This window comes from Panthera leo, chromosome B1 (genome assembly GCF_018350215.1).
Source record: "Panthera leo isolate Ple1 chromosome B1, P.leo_Ple1_pat1.1, whole genome shotgun sequence".
NCBI classification, from domain to species: Eukaryota; Metazoa; Chordata; class Mammalia; order Carnivora; family Felidae; genus Panthera; species Panthera leo.
The window spans coordinates 147,437,039-147,454,733 of record NC_056682.1 but is presented as its reverse complement, the minus strand read 5'-3'; the positions used below and the strand labels follow the sequence as shown (position 1 = coordinate 147,454,733).

At 37.4% G+C, this 17,695-nt stretch overlaps 1 protein-coding gene and 1 pseudogene across 1 annotated transcript in view; one reads left to right on the top strand and one right to left on the bottom strand.

The window, feature by feature from the left end:
- Positions 1-17,695, top strand: part of SLC4A4 (solute carrier family 4 member 4) — a 350,038-nt gene that overhangs the window by 131,200 nt on the left and 201,143 nt on the right. The window contains exon 4 of the mRNA XM_042936217.1: positions 6,642-6,777. Coding sequence (XP_042792151.1) covers positions 6,642-6,777 — 136 coding nt within the window. The remainder of the gene's footprint in view (positions 1-6,641; positions 6,778-17,695) is intronic.
- LOC122217223 lies at positions 416-947 on the bottom strand (annotated as a pseudogene).

Here is a 17,695-nt window from a genome sequence, read left to right as displayed (position 1 = left end):
TAGTCAGAGAAAGGCAAATATCATATGACTTCACTCATATGAGGACTTTAAGATACAAAACAGATGAACATAGGGGAAGGGAAGCAAAAGTAATGTAAAGACAGGGAGGGGGACAAAACATGAGACTCTAAAATATGGATAACAAACAAAAGGTTGCTGGAGGGGTTGTGGGAGGGGGGATGGGCTAAATGGGTAAGGGGCACTAAGGAATCTACTCCTGAAATCATTGTTGCACTGTATGCTAACTGACTTGGATGTAAATTAAAAAATAAACAAATTAAAAAAGATTAAGGGGAAAAAAAGAAATAATTACCCATTGTTCTAAAGTCAACCAAAGTCTTTTTTTCCTAATATTAAAATATATAATTAGAGGGGAGAGGGAGCAACTTGAAGTAAATCAGAAAACACATTCACATTAATTGTTATCTTTATACACTTCAAATTTATACATAACACTTTTTTCCTCCTGGACACCAGAAAGAACACCTGGGTATTCTGGGAGAAGTTTACATTTCTCCAAATCAATTTATGGAAAAAATGTGTTGCTTTCAAATTCCTGCATGATTCTTGTTACAGCTAGTCTAGGATGGCCTGGCTTGTTCATAGTTTCCTTATAAGCAGAACTGCCTCCCACTGTCCAAACCACGTCCACTTCTTTGTTAATTCTGATTGCTTAATACGTTTTAAGTCATCATCCAGACTTTTGGCTAGAAAATGAGCTCCTTGTGAAGGTTCCTTGAATTCTCTACTTAGAACTGGATTAATTCTGTCCTTTAAAGGTCAGCTCTTCTAGGGAAGAGAGAGTCATGTCTTCCTACCCATAATCACAAAATTCTGTTTACCTTCTGCTGAGGTTGTGGTCCTTCTCTGGAAATTCTTAAATTCATTCCTGAACGGGGCCAGGGTAGGTTTCTGTTCTTGCCGTTGCCCATCTTCTGGGACACAGGTTAGCAGATGAACTGTGACAGTAGCAATAAACACCTCTGAGCTTGCTTGTGACACTGGGACTCCTGGCTGAGCTTGGTGCAAAACTGAGCAGGTATGTTCTTCTGTCACCAGACACTTCTGGGGTGTTGTAGGAGACTGGTTGGACACACAGATTGGACCCAAAGTGACATGAAAGGCAAACTGAGAGTTGACTGTTTAGCCAGGCAGGGTGAAGTGTCCTCTCATACATCATCTTTGATTGATAGACAGTGGCTGCTCTGAGGCCAAGTTCAGGCTCAGCAATCATTCGGTTGTGATGATGTGTACGTGATGTGTGCTGTGGGTGCTGGTGGTGGGAGTGGGTATTTTTGGTTTTTTTTGAAAAAAAAAATCCAAAACACATTCTAACCAGAGGGCAGAATAAAAAAAGAAGAAAAAAAAAATCAAGGCAGATTAGAGGCATTAACTTGGCTTTGATCTACAGGCCTTCTGTTCTGACAAAGGTGATTGGATTAATTTGACAGTTTTTCTTTCTCTCCCTTATTTCCTGTCTCCCTGTCACTCTCTTTCATTTTTCTCCAGGTTCTCTTTTGTGATGAAACTAGGTTAGTTATTACTTAGAATCATAATCTATTCATCTGTAATGCAGGTTGGTTTTCTGATGTTTTCTCCCCTCCCGTATTAAAGTGAGACTAAAAAGGTTTATTTTCCCCTGTTCTTTTATTGGCTGTTTCCCAGAAAGGTACACCTTTATGTTCTCATTACCAAAGCTACTAAATTCACTGAAGTAACATGTGCAGAACTTTTGGCCTTTTTCTTTCCTACCTTATATATTTTCAACATATAGGGGCTCTTAGGGCCAATATCTGTGAGTACTTTCTTTCTTAGAAGCTAGTCAGGTTTTGCTGGTAAGGGCTGGCAATTTTTAAACTAATTTAAACCTTGTATTTTAGCCTCTATAATGATCATCACCATCCTGTTTTTCAGGTGGGGAACTTGAGACACAGAAAGGGTAATTAACTTGTCTCAGGTCATACAGCATAAAAGTAGCAGAGTTTGGATCCAAACCTAGGTAGTTTGGTTCCAGAGTCTATATGCTTAATCTCAATGCTATGTCTTCTATTTAGCTCATTTCCCTATTTGATTAAAAGTTATGGGGAGGGGCGCCTGGGTGGCTCAGTCGGTTGAGCGTCCAACTTCAGCTCAGGTCACAATCTCACGGTCTGTGAGTCCGTGAGTTCGAGCCCCGCGTCGGGCTCTGGGCTGATGGCTCAGAGCCTGGAGCCTGCTTCCGATTCTGTGTCTCCCTCTCTCTCTCTCTCTGCCCCTCCCCTGTTCATGCTCTATCTCTCTCTGTCTCAAAAATAAATAAACGTTAAAAAAAAAAAAAGTTACGGGGAAAAAATGAATTCCTGACATCCTTCATTAGGGAGACTCTCATTCTGCATATCTTTATGTTCAGAATGATGTTAGAAATGGGGAAGGGTATTTGCTGGCTACAGAGCATGCCCTTCCCACAGGTCTGTATTCGCAGTACAATTGCTGTGGCCTCTTCTAATTTCTGGGGAACCTTAGGGGAGCAACTGAGGAAAGAAACTTACTGGAGTATCAAGCGAGTTTATGACACAAGATTTTGGAATTTTATCCCAAAGGGGGTTGTTATACTGGTCGTTCAGAAGCTGTGCTTAGTACATGAGACAAGTTACACATGAGACCCAGAGAGTGCGAACTGGTAGTAATGTCACAGCCTTCTTCCATTCCAGTGTGTGGAAGCCACAGCTAAGTCTGTCTGATAAGCAGTGAGTTGTGCTTTCCTCATTTGAGGATCCTGGATCTCAGAGTACTGCTCCTTGGATCAGAGCTGAGCAGAGATATGTGCTGTGGCTCTGCAGGTAGAGTCTCTTTTCTAATGAGGAGAAAGATTTATTCTTCTCTGTTAGAGGTGGGGACTAACATCACGTTTTTAGAAATGAACAAAAAAATTGATCCTCTAAATGTACATTTTTCCTTTCCAAAAGCTAGTTCTACCTCGGCAATCTTTGATGTTGAACGTTGATGAAAAGTCCATCAAATCTCTGATTGTCTGTTTCAGAACCACTATTGTATAACCACATTTTTAGTAGTCTGAAGTCTTAGACAGATTCCAAATTGTACTCATCATTTCTTACCCACCCCCATCATTTCTTTCATGACTTCCATGATTCTCTAGAATGATTACACTTTCCATTTCTTGGTTGGAAAGGCATTGCAAGTCTTTTTGCGTAAAAGTTCTGGAACTTTTATTTTTTGTTTTTCACAGAGATGTTAAGAAATTTCACAGTCATTTTTTCTCTAATTACTGAAATTAAATATATTGTATCTTATATTAATATATATTCAATTATCTTATTTGAATGTTCCGCAAACACAGAACAGTCTGCAGATATATTTTTTTTGGTTTATGTACTAATTTATTCATTCATTTAAGCAATTAATTATTCACTGAACAATTAATTAGTTAATGTTTGCATCCCTTTCTAGAGATGTAAACTTGATAAGAACAAGGATCTTGTCAAGTTTTTTCCTTTATCTTCAGAGCCTGAAACTAAGCCTATTTAGAGCAAAGACAGTACTCCATAAATACTGCTGAATGAATGCATGAATGAATTGTGCACACTACAGAACAGATAGAAAAGTGAAAGGAAGAAAATAGAAGCCCTAGAAATAAACTGTATAACATTTAAAAGTTGTATATATAGGCCGTCCTTGCTTTGCGTGGTAGTGCGAGGCCATAAATATGACTATTCAAGCTGAAGTTAATGCAAAACAATCCCAATAATCAATGAGAAAAGCTACTATTTTTCTTTGACCTTTAAAAAATTTTGCTGTGTCATTGAAATCTTTCTTGCTGTTTGTTATAAAGATACAGGAAAATGAAAAAAAATAGTAAAACTAATATTTAGCACACTCTAAATCATCAGAAGCATTGAGATTAAAGTGTTTTGTTTCTTCTTAAAATCTTCTCAGAAGTAGTTTGAATAGACTTGCCTTCGTCCCATTGTACAACGTATGATATGAAGCAAGCATCTTTTCTGTTCCCAACCGAATTGCATACTCCTCTCTAAGTTTGGATCCGCTTTCAACATTTTCTCCTTTTTGCTTTCCATGTCAAGAAATGTCTCTGAGAGTTCCTTTAATGTGAGTTTTTTTTTTTTAATGTGTGTGGGTTTTTTGTTTGTTTTCTGTTTTGCCAGCATCACTTCCTCTGGGACATCTTTATTGTTTTGGTTCAGCCACTTTCGTTATTTACATTGTGAAGTTTGTGTGCTGCGCTGTGCGCCTTTTGACTGTGTGTCTAGATTTTCTCACATGGCGATTGGCGGCATTGTCAACCTCCCCATGAGCAGCGTTCTGTCTTCTGTAACCCCTTTTACATTTGTCACAGATTTCATTTCTACCATATCACTTTTTGTCTGTACTCGACTTTCATCTCTTTTGGCTACTTCCCTCTTTTGGTTATTTATATTATATGAATTTATCATTGAAAGATAGGAAGGCAATGCAGATACACACTTTGCTGCCTGTATATGAACTGGGTACCAGATGGCCAGTGACCAATCACTGACAGACTTTGCAAAAAGCATTATGATTGGTCACTGATCATGATGTATATATGTTATTTACATAGTAACTTATGGACTGAAGAGCTTGCAGTGAAATTCGTCCTTTGTGCAATTACTCACAGTTAATACACTATGATAACTGAAATTTGAACTGTATTATTGGGAGACTGGTGTTCTTTAACTAAATGGTGGTGCCTGGAATTCACACACACTGGAACCATGCAGAGTGAGGGCTCTCTCAACTCCAGACTTTATTTTGTGGATATATGTGTATTTTTTTCTTTACTAAAGTGGAATCACTTTATTTGCATGATTTTGCAATTTTATTTTTCATTTAATCTTGTATATATGTCAAAAAATAATCTTGACTTCATGTTTTATAACTACATGGTAATTTATTGGATAGTTGTAATACAGTTTATTTAACCAATCCTTTTTGGACATTTAGGCTTTTATTTTTCACAGTTATCAACAATGTTGCAGTGGATACCTCAGTCTTTGAGATAACAACTATTACTCGGAATGAATGTCTTTTTAGTGGTAGCATTACTGGCTCACATGATATATATACTTTTAAAACATTTTCATATCCTTTTAAATTTCCCTTCAGAGAGATATTCCCATTTAGGCTTCTACCAGTGACATAAACTGAGAGGTGCTGGTGTACATGTTCTAAATCTCTGGCAACATTGGGATGATCATTTTTGAAAATATTTGCCATTTTCATAGGTAAAACATGTATTCTATTCTATTCTATTCTATTCTATTCTATTCTATTCTATTCTATTCTATTCTATTCTATTTTGAGAGAGAGAGCATGCAGGGGAGGGGCAGAGAGAGAGAGGGAGAGAGAGAGAATCCCAAGCAGGCTCTGTACTGACAGCGTGGAGCCCGATGTGGGGCTTGATCACGACCGTGAAATCATGACCTGAACCAAAATCAAGAATTGGATGCTTAACTGACTGAGCCACCCAGACACCTCATTATTTTAATAATTAGTTTTGATGACTAGTTAGGTTGAATATTTTTCATGAGTTTATTTGTAGTATTTTTTGATCTGTGGCATTGCATCCTGTCCTATTATAGTAGTTTTCAGATGGTAAGAATTTTCTTTTTTTATTGAGTACATATATTTCTGCAATCGTGTGTGTGTGTGTGTGTGTGTGTGTGTGTGTGTGTGTGTGTGTGTGTGCATACACACATATGTATCTGTGTACCTGGACTACATTCACATGGATATACCATTCTTGGCTTTACCCAGGGATTTTAAAGAGTATCTCTGTGCCTTAGTTTTGTAATATGGCCATCAGTTTTCAGATGTTTTCCTTAAAAAAAAAAAAAAGGGAAAATTAACCACAACCTGAGGGAAGTTCTAGTTAATTTTTTGTTACAAGATTTTCAGGAGATAGGGTCAAAAGGAGCTAGTAGGGCATTCAATTATGTGCTTGAGTGTGTCAGAAAGGTTTTTTTCCTCAGGTGTACAATAGTTTACTTGGGCTTGTTTTTCAAGTGTATTGAAGTGTGACTAAACATTTTTGGGTACTGCCATTATGTAAAGAAGAGGCCCCATCTTGTTAAATATTCCCTCATCAACTTTGCACTTAGCAAGTTACGGGCAGCGAGGATCCTGTGAGGGCATGAGCTTTAGGCATTGGACAGAGGGCGGGTGGGTGGGAGGCAAGGGCCTGGGGTAACTCAGGATTGGAGTGCTCTGTTGCCCCCTCCCATTGCTGTAGAAGAAGTGATTGGCTCAGGCTGGTTTCTGTCTACTAATTTTGGATGGGTCATAAGTGGGGAAGGAGGGAAGATCATGTGGTTGGACCTCAGCTCATCTGAGGGCTAAAGGTTCTTTGTGACACTCCACACAGAACCGGAGCCCTGTCCTGGAGAGCAGTGGCGAGCTGAGATACAGCTTAGGACTGAAGGAACAGAGAAGGGCTTTGAGTTCTTTCTGTCTTTAGGTTGGGGATAAGGGAGGCCCAGCAAGGAAGATGTCCACAGAAAACATGGCTGGGAAGTCCAATAGCCTTGGGGACAGAGGAAGAGCTCGAAGCTACACTTTCCTCAGGGTTGTCCAGCCAGTGTTTAACCGCAGTATTTTCACTTCCGCAGTCTCTCCTGCTGCAGAACGTATCCGATTCATCTTGGGTGAGGAGGATGACAGCCCCGCACCCCCTCAACTCTTCACCGAACTGGATGAGCTGCTGGCCGTGGATGGGCAGGAGATGGAGTGGAAGGAGACAGCGAGGTGAGGCATGGCTGGCTGTGCACTGCTGACCTGGGGAATCAAATGCAGGGCAAGATTGTTGTCCGTGAGCATCCTTCTCTCTCCTTCACACTTTGAATAACTGATGAGCATCATGTTGGCTGGGTTAAGGAATGAAAGGATTCTTTTAATTCTCTTTTGTATTGATGTGGATGCAGGACACCCTTTATTTCACTGCTGGAACATTGTTTCATTGATTCGTGTTGTAACAGTTTTAACCTTTATAAGGAATTAGAAGTAAACCTCCATTCGTATGCTGTTTAATAGTAAAATGTCTTAGATAAACTCAAGCACCCTAACATGATAGGCTAGAGATATGTGTCCACAGTCTCCACATGCCAGGGTATCTTGTGAAATCATGTCTGATTTTTTTGTCCATTCCCAGTTAGGAGGGAGGGTGCAAAGACAATGACTGTTTATCCACAAACTTGCCATTATTCCAAGTGAAAATATATTATCTTTTAAGTATCCAACAAAAAGCCAAGTAGAACGTTCACTTGAATTGGAAGTTTAGAGACCTGAGTTCAATTTCAGATTTCTCACCTGTTAGCTGCCCAGTACGCAGTTTCTCAGAACTTTGATTTCATCATCAATAAAATGATCTACTACATATAATATATATGAACACAATATAAGATAGATAATATATGTAAGTGTAATACTACTTAATATTTGTCTAATTATAGCATGGATATTTATATACATCTATATGCGTGTATACATATGGAAATACTTTGTAAATTGTTAAGCACTACCGATACATCTAAGGCTTCATTTGTCTCATGATAATAGAGCTTTACTTTCTTTCTGGATGTAGACTCCGTTATATACTCCACGCTGTAATTCTAGGATATACAGCAATTATATAATATAAAAACTTATATATAATGCAGTTATTGGTCTCTCACTGTCATAGTCACATGGAGATTCAATATATTTCACTTTCACAAGAAAAATATTGTTAAGACACGCCTTTTATAGTCTGTAATTTAATTCAAATCAGTTAACTTCAGCCCGTGTTTTTTTGAATGCATAGTATATGTCAGGCACTCATGAAGTACTGGGAAAAAAGAAGTGAGCAAAAGAAGCTCACACATAGGTCACTGTATCTTACTGAAGAGTCTCAAGTGTGTTCAGTATAATCAGAAGTGAGGCAAGTCAAATCATTATCATGGCTTTGGGTTTAAAAAAAAGCAAAATAAGTGAAAGTCTTCAACAGATGTAGATGGAAAAGAGATTTATGTCTGCTGTTCTGGTTCTTGTTAGGTCATTCTAGAACCAGAAAGAAATATATTTTTTATCATCTACGATCAGTAAAAGTTGATGAGATATAAAGAACCACTAACCCAATAGTCTTTCCTTTACTGGATGAGGTTCTTTTGGGAGTTAAAGGAAGAACATTTATTTTCTGGGGTCTGCACCCAATATGGGGCTAGAACTCATGACCCCAAGATCTAGAGTCCCATGCTCTTCTGACTGAGCCAGCCAGGCACCTTATTTCTGGGGCATGTCTTAAAAGCTTCATGCATCATATCATTTGTAATCAAGTGTTCATCAAGTTCATTGGATTTTTTTGGTAATTTTTGTTTAGTTACTGAGACTTGTGCTCTGTAGGTTTATGGATTTATTATTATTTCTGTTGTACTTTTTTAAAAAATTTTTTACATTTATTTTTTGAGAGACATAGAGAGACAGAGCACAAGTTGGGTAGAGAGAGGAGACACCGAATCTGAAGCAGGCTCCAGGCTCTGAGCTGTCAGCACAGAGCCCGACACAGGGCTTGAACTCACAAACTGTGAGATCATGACCTGAGCCAAAGTCGGACGCTTAACCGACTGAGCCACCCAGGCGCTCCTGTTGTAAAGTACTTTTGAATGTCTTCAGCCATTTAGGATTTTTAATAGTAGAAAAGCTTTATAAATTAATTCATTTGATAATGGTAGAGAAGCTTTTATTTCTCACCAAGAATTTCTAGGTAGTTTATCCATGTGGAAACAATCTGCTTTAAAAAAAATTCAGTAGAAAAAAAAAAGTAGAGTAGAATCCATGGATAATCTCTTATCTTCCATAATTTAAACTGTGCTCAGAAAAAAAAAATCATTACATTTTGCTCCTGGCCCTCCTAGTAGCATTAAGGAAAGAGACCTCATCTTAAATATGTTATTTTCCATTTGCTGGATAACTGTCTTTCTAACATACAGACACTTAAAGCAAGTGTGCTTGTTTGAACTCTTCTGTTAATATTTTCTCCTTATTAAAAAGCTGCCTGTAGCACATTTCTACTTCTCCACCTCTTACGCTCCCTGTTGAAGCTCTTCATTCTTGGTTTTTCAGGACCTCTTTCCATGATACAGTAACTCTCTCTCATTCCTTTCTCTCAGTACCTATAACCTGGGTATTAAAAGTCCTACATAAAGTACACCTTGGGTTCATAAAACATCCTCCAAAAGAAGGCCTTCAAATTGGAACCTTTTACTAGTATCTCCATTTAATTTTTTCTTTTCCTTCTTTCTAGGAGAAAAAAAAAAACCATAGTAAGAATTGTACTGGCGCAGCCTGAATTAAGTGTTGGGGAGATTTTGGTCTAATCTTAGCTTTGGTGCTAATGGGCTACTTAGCTTTGGGCCAGTCATGTACTCATGGAGTCTTCCCGAGCTTGAGTGCCCTGTTCTATCAACTGAGGGTGATACTGCGTTGCACCTCTCTAACTTCATGCATATCTCATAGCTCTATAATTCCATCCCTGTGTGTATACTGGTATAGTCAGTTGTGACCAGAAGAGCTACTGTTATTCTTATTCTCATCTTGAAATTCCTGTGTGAGTACCTATCATAGAGTAGACTTCAGGTGTAGCTTTCTGCTTTTTCTTTCAGTCAAAGACAGGCTCTATTTTATGTGACCTCTGGTCTCAGAAAGGAGGAGGTAACAGTTCACTGTGTAGGTAATTCAACGTTGAGTGAAACGGACATTGTACTTTCGTTTAAGATTCTTAAAGATTCACATAATTTTGAATACTTTACCATCTTTAAGGACTTATTTCCTTGACAACACAGGTGTCATTTTTGGGTGATGTCATCAATCCCTGAGAGACTGTACTGCTGGAGAGAATGTGTGGTGGGAGTACACCATGTGTTGTTGGTGGGAGGGGGGTGCTTTCCAGGAAGAAATAGACTCACTCTAGTCTACACTCTATAACTTCTTTACATTTTTTTTAATGTTTATTTTTGAGAGACACACACACAGAGCGCGAATGGAGGAGGGGCAGAGAGAGCAAGGGAGACACAGAATCCGAAGCAGGCTCCAGGCTCTGAGCTGTCAGCACAGAGCCCAACGTGGGGCTCTAACCAACAAGCTGTGAAATCATGACCTGAGCCGAAGTCAGATGCTTAACTGACTGAGCCACCCAGACGCCTCACTATTGGTTAATTAAATGTAGATATGATATTATTGTTTTCATTTTGTCTTCTTCATTACACCAATTCATCTGAAAGCAGGGACCACCATGTCTGTCTTTCACTACTGTATTCCTAGTGCCTCACTGTGCCTGGCACCATAATAGGTGCTCAGTCATATTTTTTTAAGTGTGATTAGTTGAGAACCGATTGCCTTTAGAAACAACTGTGCTAAATATAATACTTTCTTAGAAATATTACTTGACCAAAGTTGGAGTTCTTTGATGTCATCTCTTTCTGACTGATGAACAGCTGTCTGATGACAGACCCAAGGTACCTAGCACACCATTGATAAAACTCAGAAGAGGACCTATGTTTGAAGTTTCAAACTAATTCATCAATATGCTGATGCCATCTGCCTTAAGTTCTCTAGCCCAGATTCTTTCCTTATATGACTGAAAACAAATAATTGGATGGCTAATCCCCTTCTCAAAATATCATGTCTAATATTGAGCTGCTAATCTTCCTGCCTCAGATCTGCTTCTCCTACAGAGTTTTGCACTGCAGTGAACAACTCCATTCTTCTAGTTACTCAAGCCAGAAACATTGGAGTTTTCCTTGCCTTCTGTCTTTCTCTACACCCCTTACTTGATCCGTTGGCAACTCCTATTAATTTTACCCTCAAAGATATCGAGATACTCAGAATCTCACCACATCTCACATTCAGCACTGCCACAACCCAGGTCCCAGCCACCATCATTTCTCATCTAGATTACTGCACATGCTTCCTAATTAGTCCATCTCTTTGCACCTGGCCTTATCTCCCTCATGAACAATCCACAATGATATCTTTGACCTCATCTCCTGCTTCTCTCCCCTGTTCACTCACTGTCCAGTCATGTTCCTGTGTCAGGGACATCACACTTGCTGTTCTCTCTGTCTGAAGTGCTCACCTTGCTGCAACCCCAGTTATCTACATGGCTCATTTCCCCTCCTCCTTCAGGTATTTATTCAAATATCATCTCAGTGGCTACCCCATCTAAAGTTGAAACCTTCCCCCAACACTCCATAACCTCCATCCTCTGTTATTTTGTCCTTGGCACTTACCACCATTTAGCATATTGCATATCTTATTATTTTCTCTTCCCAATAAAATTAAAGTTCCACGAGGGCAGGAATTTTTTGTTTTTTTTGTTCACCACTATATTTCTAGTCTACAACTACCTGGGATACTATCCATAGTCAAGAAATATGTTCTAACAGAATGAAGGAATGGAGAAATAGTACCTTGATTCTTAGTAGTCCGCTCCACCCAGATCCTGTTGGGAGGCTGGAAGGTGATTGTACCTCCAGAAATGATTCAGATTTTTAGTAATCTTTAGTTCTTGGAACATTCTCTGCTTCAGAATGTTTTTGCAGTAATTTCTGACCACCATTTATGATGTCCAGTTTCCAGATGTGATAGGAGATTTTCCTCCATTAAAAGCTCTCAAATGTCTCAGACTAATAAAAGTTTAGTATTTAGAAGGGATTCATTTTATATGTGAAAATGTTCTATGAATATTTTTCTGGCTGACTTATAAAATTGAGATCTTTGCCTTCTGTGGAGACCCCAATTCATAGACTTATTTTATTCCATAGAGAACTAACCCACTAGACTTCTCTAGCTTAATGCAGTTTCTACTGTGAGCCCATACACTCAGAAAACACAATACTATCCTTTGTAATGCTCTATACTTTTTAGTTGGCTAATGATTGGATTTGACCAAAAATATCCTATATGGATTCCCAGCACTACAGCATATTCAGTATTAGTCAGGAAGTTCAGGTTAAGCTCTGTGTCTCAGAAAATAATGAGAATGGTTTCAGTAGTAGGAAAATTATCCCAATTTAACTTCTGGAAGGCACAGTAGCCACAAGGGAAGTCTTTCTTTATATGAAGTTTGAAGCACAGCCAACTCTTCCACCCTCTTTTTTTTTTTTTTTTTTTTAACATCTTTCCCCTACTTTTCCCTTTCCTAAAAATTAAAACTTTGAATTTTTACTGGTTCTTCTAACATAGAGCACAAATGAAGACTGTGCAAAGGATAGAATGATTAGACCTGAGAAATTGTATATGACCAGTGGAATGCAGAGAATACTCTTTTTTGAAGGGTATTCGTGTATTCCTGAGTGTTAGGTCATTCGAGTACTGACCTTTAGTAATATGGCAGTAATTAGAATGGATTATTTGGTATTAGTGAAGAAGCCTATGCTCATTATTAAGACTTTCAAGGTGGCTAGGCATTAGCTAATAGGTTCATGATACAAACTGGCAAAAGAATAAGCCATGGTCTAGCTTTGGTGTTGGCCCAAAGCCAGGAAGAAGAGCTACTGCTATCTCCTACCACCCCAAGTTCTTTCTTTCTTTTAAATATTTATTTGTGTGTGTGTGTGTGTGTGTGTGTGTGTGTGTGTGTGAGAGAGAGAGAGAGAGAGAGAGAGAGAGAGAGAGAGAGAGAGAGAACATGTTTTCGAGGGGGAGCGGGAGGGGAAGGATCAGAGAGAGAGGGAGACAGAGGATCTAAAGCAAGCTCTGCACTAACAGCAGAGAGCCCGACATAGGGTTTGAACTCACAAATGTGAGATCATGACCTGAGCCAAAGCTGGATGCTTAACCAACTGAGCCACCCAGGCACCCCTCACATTCTTTATTTCTTTGAGACAATGACGTCTCTGCAAAAATGGTTATTGGCTTTCAGTTTTCCTTCAGGGAATATTCATATGGGTAATGTTGGACTTCACTGTTATGAGAATATATGTTAAAGACCAGTCTCCCAGTGTGATTCAGTTTTTGCTGCCAAACCTGGGTAAAAAGGAAAGCCATCACAAGTTTCAACAAGAAAGCCAGCCAACAGAGGAAAAGGGTATTGATGTTTTACTTCCAGTGGGACAGCACAAATGAACACCCATTTGTGTTTCTACTTGGCATACTGACCCAGTCTATCTTTGGAAAACCTGATTATAGGGCATGGCCATCAAGCATAGATATGTGCACTTACCATGTGGGTGTGGAGAGAGACTGCTCTCTTCCCAGTATATACTGACTTCTCTGTCTTTTCTCTACTGGATTACTTTGGAACATTCCATTTCAGAACAAGTTTATTTCTTCTGTAACAAGAAGGCTGAAGGAAAAGGAATATAATCATCTATGTAATTGTAGTTACATACACTGTTTTGCAGTAACTTTCACAGTTGATCTAGAAATTTAAGAGGTCTCCTTAAAAACATAATTTATCCCAGATACACACTAGCCTTGGCTTCTTTGGTGTAATGAGGCACTTATTAGTTAGCAAGAAATTTATTATTTTAATAGTCTTATATAGTTGGATTATATTCTAGGGCAAAGGTCACATCTATTTTCCACTGTTAAATTGGCATGCATGTAAGTTAGAGGTCTTGTCTTTTCTTAATTACATTTAATCATATGATTGGAAAGTTGCAAAATTCAGTGAGTCCCAGTGGGCCTTCTCTTTTCTTCAATAAACGAGAGAGATACTGTTTGGTTGGCAGTCACTCAAAGTACATTCAACTGAGTGTACTTTCTCCTCCTCCTTCTTCTTCATCTTCTTCATCTTCTTCATCTTCTTTCTCTTCCAACCTTGGAATAAATAAACTTTACCTAAGAAACTCTTCCTGCAAGGTTACAACAGTTTTGTAATTGCAAGCATTTAAAAATCTAACTTCTGAAATAAATTTTCCTATAACATGTCAAGTACCAAGACAAAAGGAAAAGTAGGAAACTTTATTGCAAATATATTGTTATGCACAGTTACTATGAAGGGTGGATAGTAGCTTATAGTACATTTTATAATAAAAATGTCTGTTTTTTAAAAAAATGTAATTACATGGTTCTGGGACACCTTAACAAATTCATTGGCATTCGGATAGGCTGAACTTTGGCACCTTTGCCTTAGCCTTTTCTTTAATGGGTTCTGATTTGAATTGAGTAGTTTTCAGTTTTTTTTTTTTTTCAAATTTGTCCTTGATAATGTGAAGAGGATAGACATAGCATGTGTAGTTTCTGGAATGAAACTATATGCGAACAATCTGTTTAAATGGGCAAACTATTACTTTATGTCTGAAGGCATATGTTGGAAATATACTCGATTCCTTGAACAATCAGAACAATAGATTTTGAAGGAATTTAATAGTCATTATCCTAGAGTTTCCCTTATGTCCTTAGCTATGCTATGATATGACATCATCACGGCATTTAATATTTACTGAACTCAAAGTGGAATAGAAGCTAAACTGAACTATGAGATCATACTTATCCCTTAGGAACATAGATTCTAGGGAACTGGCTAGTTTTGAGATTTTACATTTTCATTCATTTGTGATTAAATCTTGACCTAAAGGGCTGGTGTATTCCGGGAGGGTGACTAATGCTATTCCATAAATCCCAGCTGGTTGGGATTTATGATTCTAAATGTACTTTTAAAACTTGTTTAAAGTCATATTTAAGTCTAATCAGGTGACCTACAATACAAACTGTGGAGAGGAGTGAAATAACAGATTGGTCACAAAAGAGTGCATGGGTTTTGATCCTTTTTTTGTTTGTTTGTTTTAAGAAATTTTTATTAAACTTATATCATCCATTTCTCCTATCCTTCACTTCCCACCTCTGACAACTCCCAATCTATTGTCTGTATTTATGAGCTTGGTTATTTATATTTATATTTATTTATATTTATATATTTATGATTCTACATATAAGAGATATCATACCATATGATACCATATGGTAAGATATGCCATATGATATAAGAGATATCGTATGGTATTTGTCTATCTCTGTCTGACTTACTTCACTTAGCAAAGTGCTATTGAGGTCCATCCATGTTGTCTCAAATGGCAAGATTTCATTATTTTTATGGATGAATAATATTCCATTATATATTATATATTATATTTTTATCATGTATATATGATATTACCAGTTTCATATGTACAGAATCATATATCACTATTATATATATATTTGTACCTTGTATCATGTATCCTAATTTCTATATCTTGGTTATTGTAAATAATGCTGCAATTAACATAGGGGTGCATATAAAAAAATAAACTTACATAGTTTGGACAGTTGAGAATGATGGCAGAAAAGAGCCACTGTCACATTGTATGTATTTGGCAATACAGATCTATGGCAACTGATAGGAAGAGGGACTCATTCAATAAAAATAAGAGGGAATTGAGGGCTGTCTAAAACACTCCCCTTTACTGAGTCCCCTTTACTGAGTTTCTAGCTGGCTTTTGTTATTTATCTTGGGTTTACATCCCATGACCAAAGATTCTCTCCCTCAGCTACTAAGAATTCTCTTAGGAATAAAAACAAGGAATCACTCCTATAGATAACATCCTTATATGTAATTCTGACACGGTTTTATATACTATGGAGTCTTTTAATATACTAGAGCCTTAGCTTGGGTAATAAATCATAACATCAAATGTAAATATGATTCACTATAATATACACCTGAAATTATTAGGATATTTTATGCCAATTATACTTCAATAAAAATTCTCTTCAAAGTTATTTTAAGTTTTTATTTTAATTTCAGTTAGTTAACATACAGTGTTATATTAGTTTCAGATGTACAATATAGTGATTCAGCACTTCCATACATCACCCTGTGCTCATCATGACAGGTGCATTCCTTAATCCCCATCACCTGTTTAACCCAACCCTCCATCCCCTTTTCAAAATTATTTTAAAAATGTATGATTTATATAACACGTATCAACAAACATAGTTAAAGATTGTGTGAGCAAGCCTGAAAAGATAATATACCTAAAGTTAACCAATGTAATATACTCTATAAAATGATTACTTTTGAAATAACCCAATTACCTTTTATCTTTTAGGCAAATCCATAGGATTCTATAAGAGTGTGATGTAAAATTGTCATTTTTCTTTCATTCTTTCTATTTCTGTAGTACTAATAGCAACTTAAGGGAAGAACTACTAAGTTAATTACACACACACACAACACATACACATGAATATTAAAGGTTCTTGTATTCTGTCTTGGAATGTTTCACAACTACTTTTATGGAAAGAACCAAGGCCCACTTCTGAAGTTTTAGAACTTTGGTGGTGATGTGGGCTTTTTAACTTGTGAGGAAAATATGTAAAAATCTCCACTGTTTACATTTATGGGGGATACAGAGGAAAGGGAGAGGGTGTTGGAATTGAGGGTGAGGTTGGAGATAAGGTTACCATTGACATGTGGGAGTTCTCTGGCTAGGAGGGACTTCCTGAGAGGAGTAGAGACAGAGAATCTTTGGATATGGCTAAAATACTTGTGAATCATGTGAGTATTGGGCTTGATTAAAATTCTAAATTTTCTCTGACTCTGTGGTTGATCTCTTGATCTGTTTTCACTCCTGGTTCTACTAATGTGTTTTTTTTCCTCCTCTGGGGGGTGGTGAGCAGTCTATAAATAATACCTTATGTAGAGCTTCCTCTGATCTCTGCCCTTTGTTCTCATCTTTAGTGTGCTAGGTGAGCGTTTAGTTTTTTTCTAGGAAAACATTTTTCAATCATTAAACCTTTGGGTGAAGAATGTAGAAAAACAGTTTTTTTTAACCCCCTCTTTATCTTTTTCAATATCTTTCAGAAGGTTTGAATTGAGAGAAAGAAGCATTTTTCTTTGGGTCATAGTGAATAGCAAACTGACGATGCTTTCATGTTCTCCTTTACCAGTGTAGAAAAAGTCTGTATGTGTAATATGTGGAATATACAGACGGTCAAATGTGTTTTGCTTTCATTTCCATTAAACTTTTAAAAAGTTGCTTGTATATTGCTAAGTTATCAAAATATCTAGGAGTCTTAGAAAGACAGTGGGTTGTTTGTTCCATTGCTAAGGTTTATAGGAGATCTATTATTATCAGAATAGATGTGTTCACTGAACTTGTGTATTTTTAAACATGTGGAGCCAGACTTGAAGAGAAAAGCTTCCATTAGAATCTCAATGAGAAGGGAACATGTGTCAGCAGAGAAATACAAAGTAAGACATAGCAACACATGCTGGCCCTCTTTAAGTATTAAAGGGGAATTTTATATTCATCTGACCACTTCATACACCATATTTTTCAAATAATTAAGATAAATACTGGTTCATAATTGATATTTCACCTTATAGAAACTTGCCTTGTGAAGTCACAACAGAATTCTCACAACGGTGGTTATTTTTACATAGTGTAGGCTTTCATGGAGAATTTTGAAATGCACATTTTTCCTATGTTATTTTAAAAATCCAGTAAAATAATCATTCTTAAGGATTTCATGGTTATGTATAGACAGGTGGGAAACCAAGGATGCTCTTAGATCCCTTTGGTTTATTTTTGTTCCCTCTAACGCCATGTGAAGGAGCAGTCTAATGACTCTGTTTGGTGTATTCATAAAGGTAATGCAATTAACGATATAATAAGCTTTTAAGACTCCATCAAAGGAGACA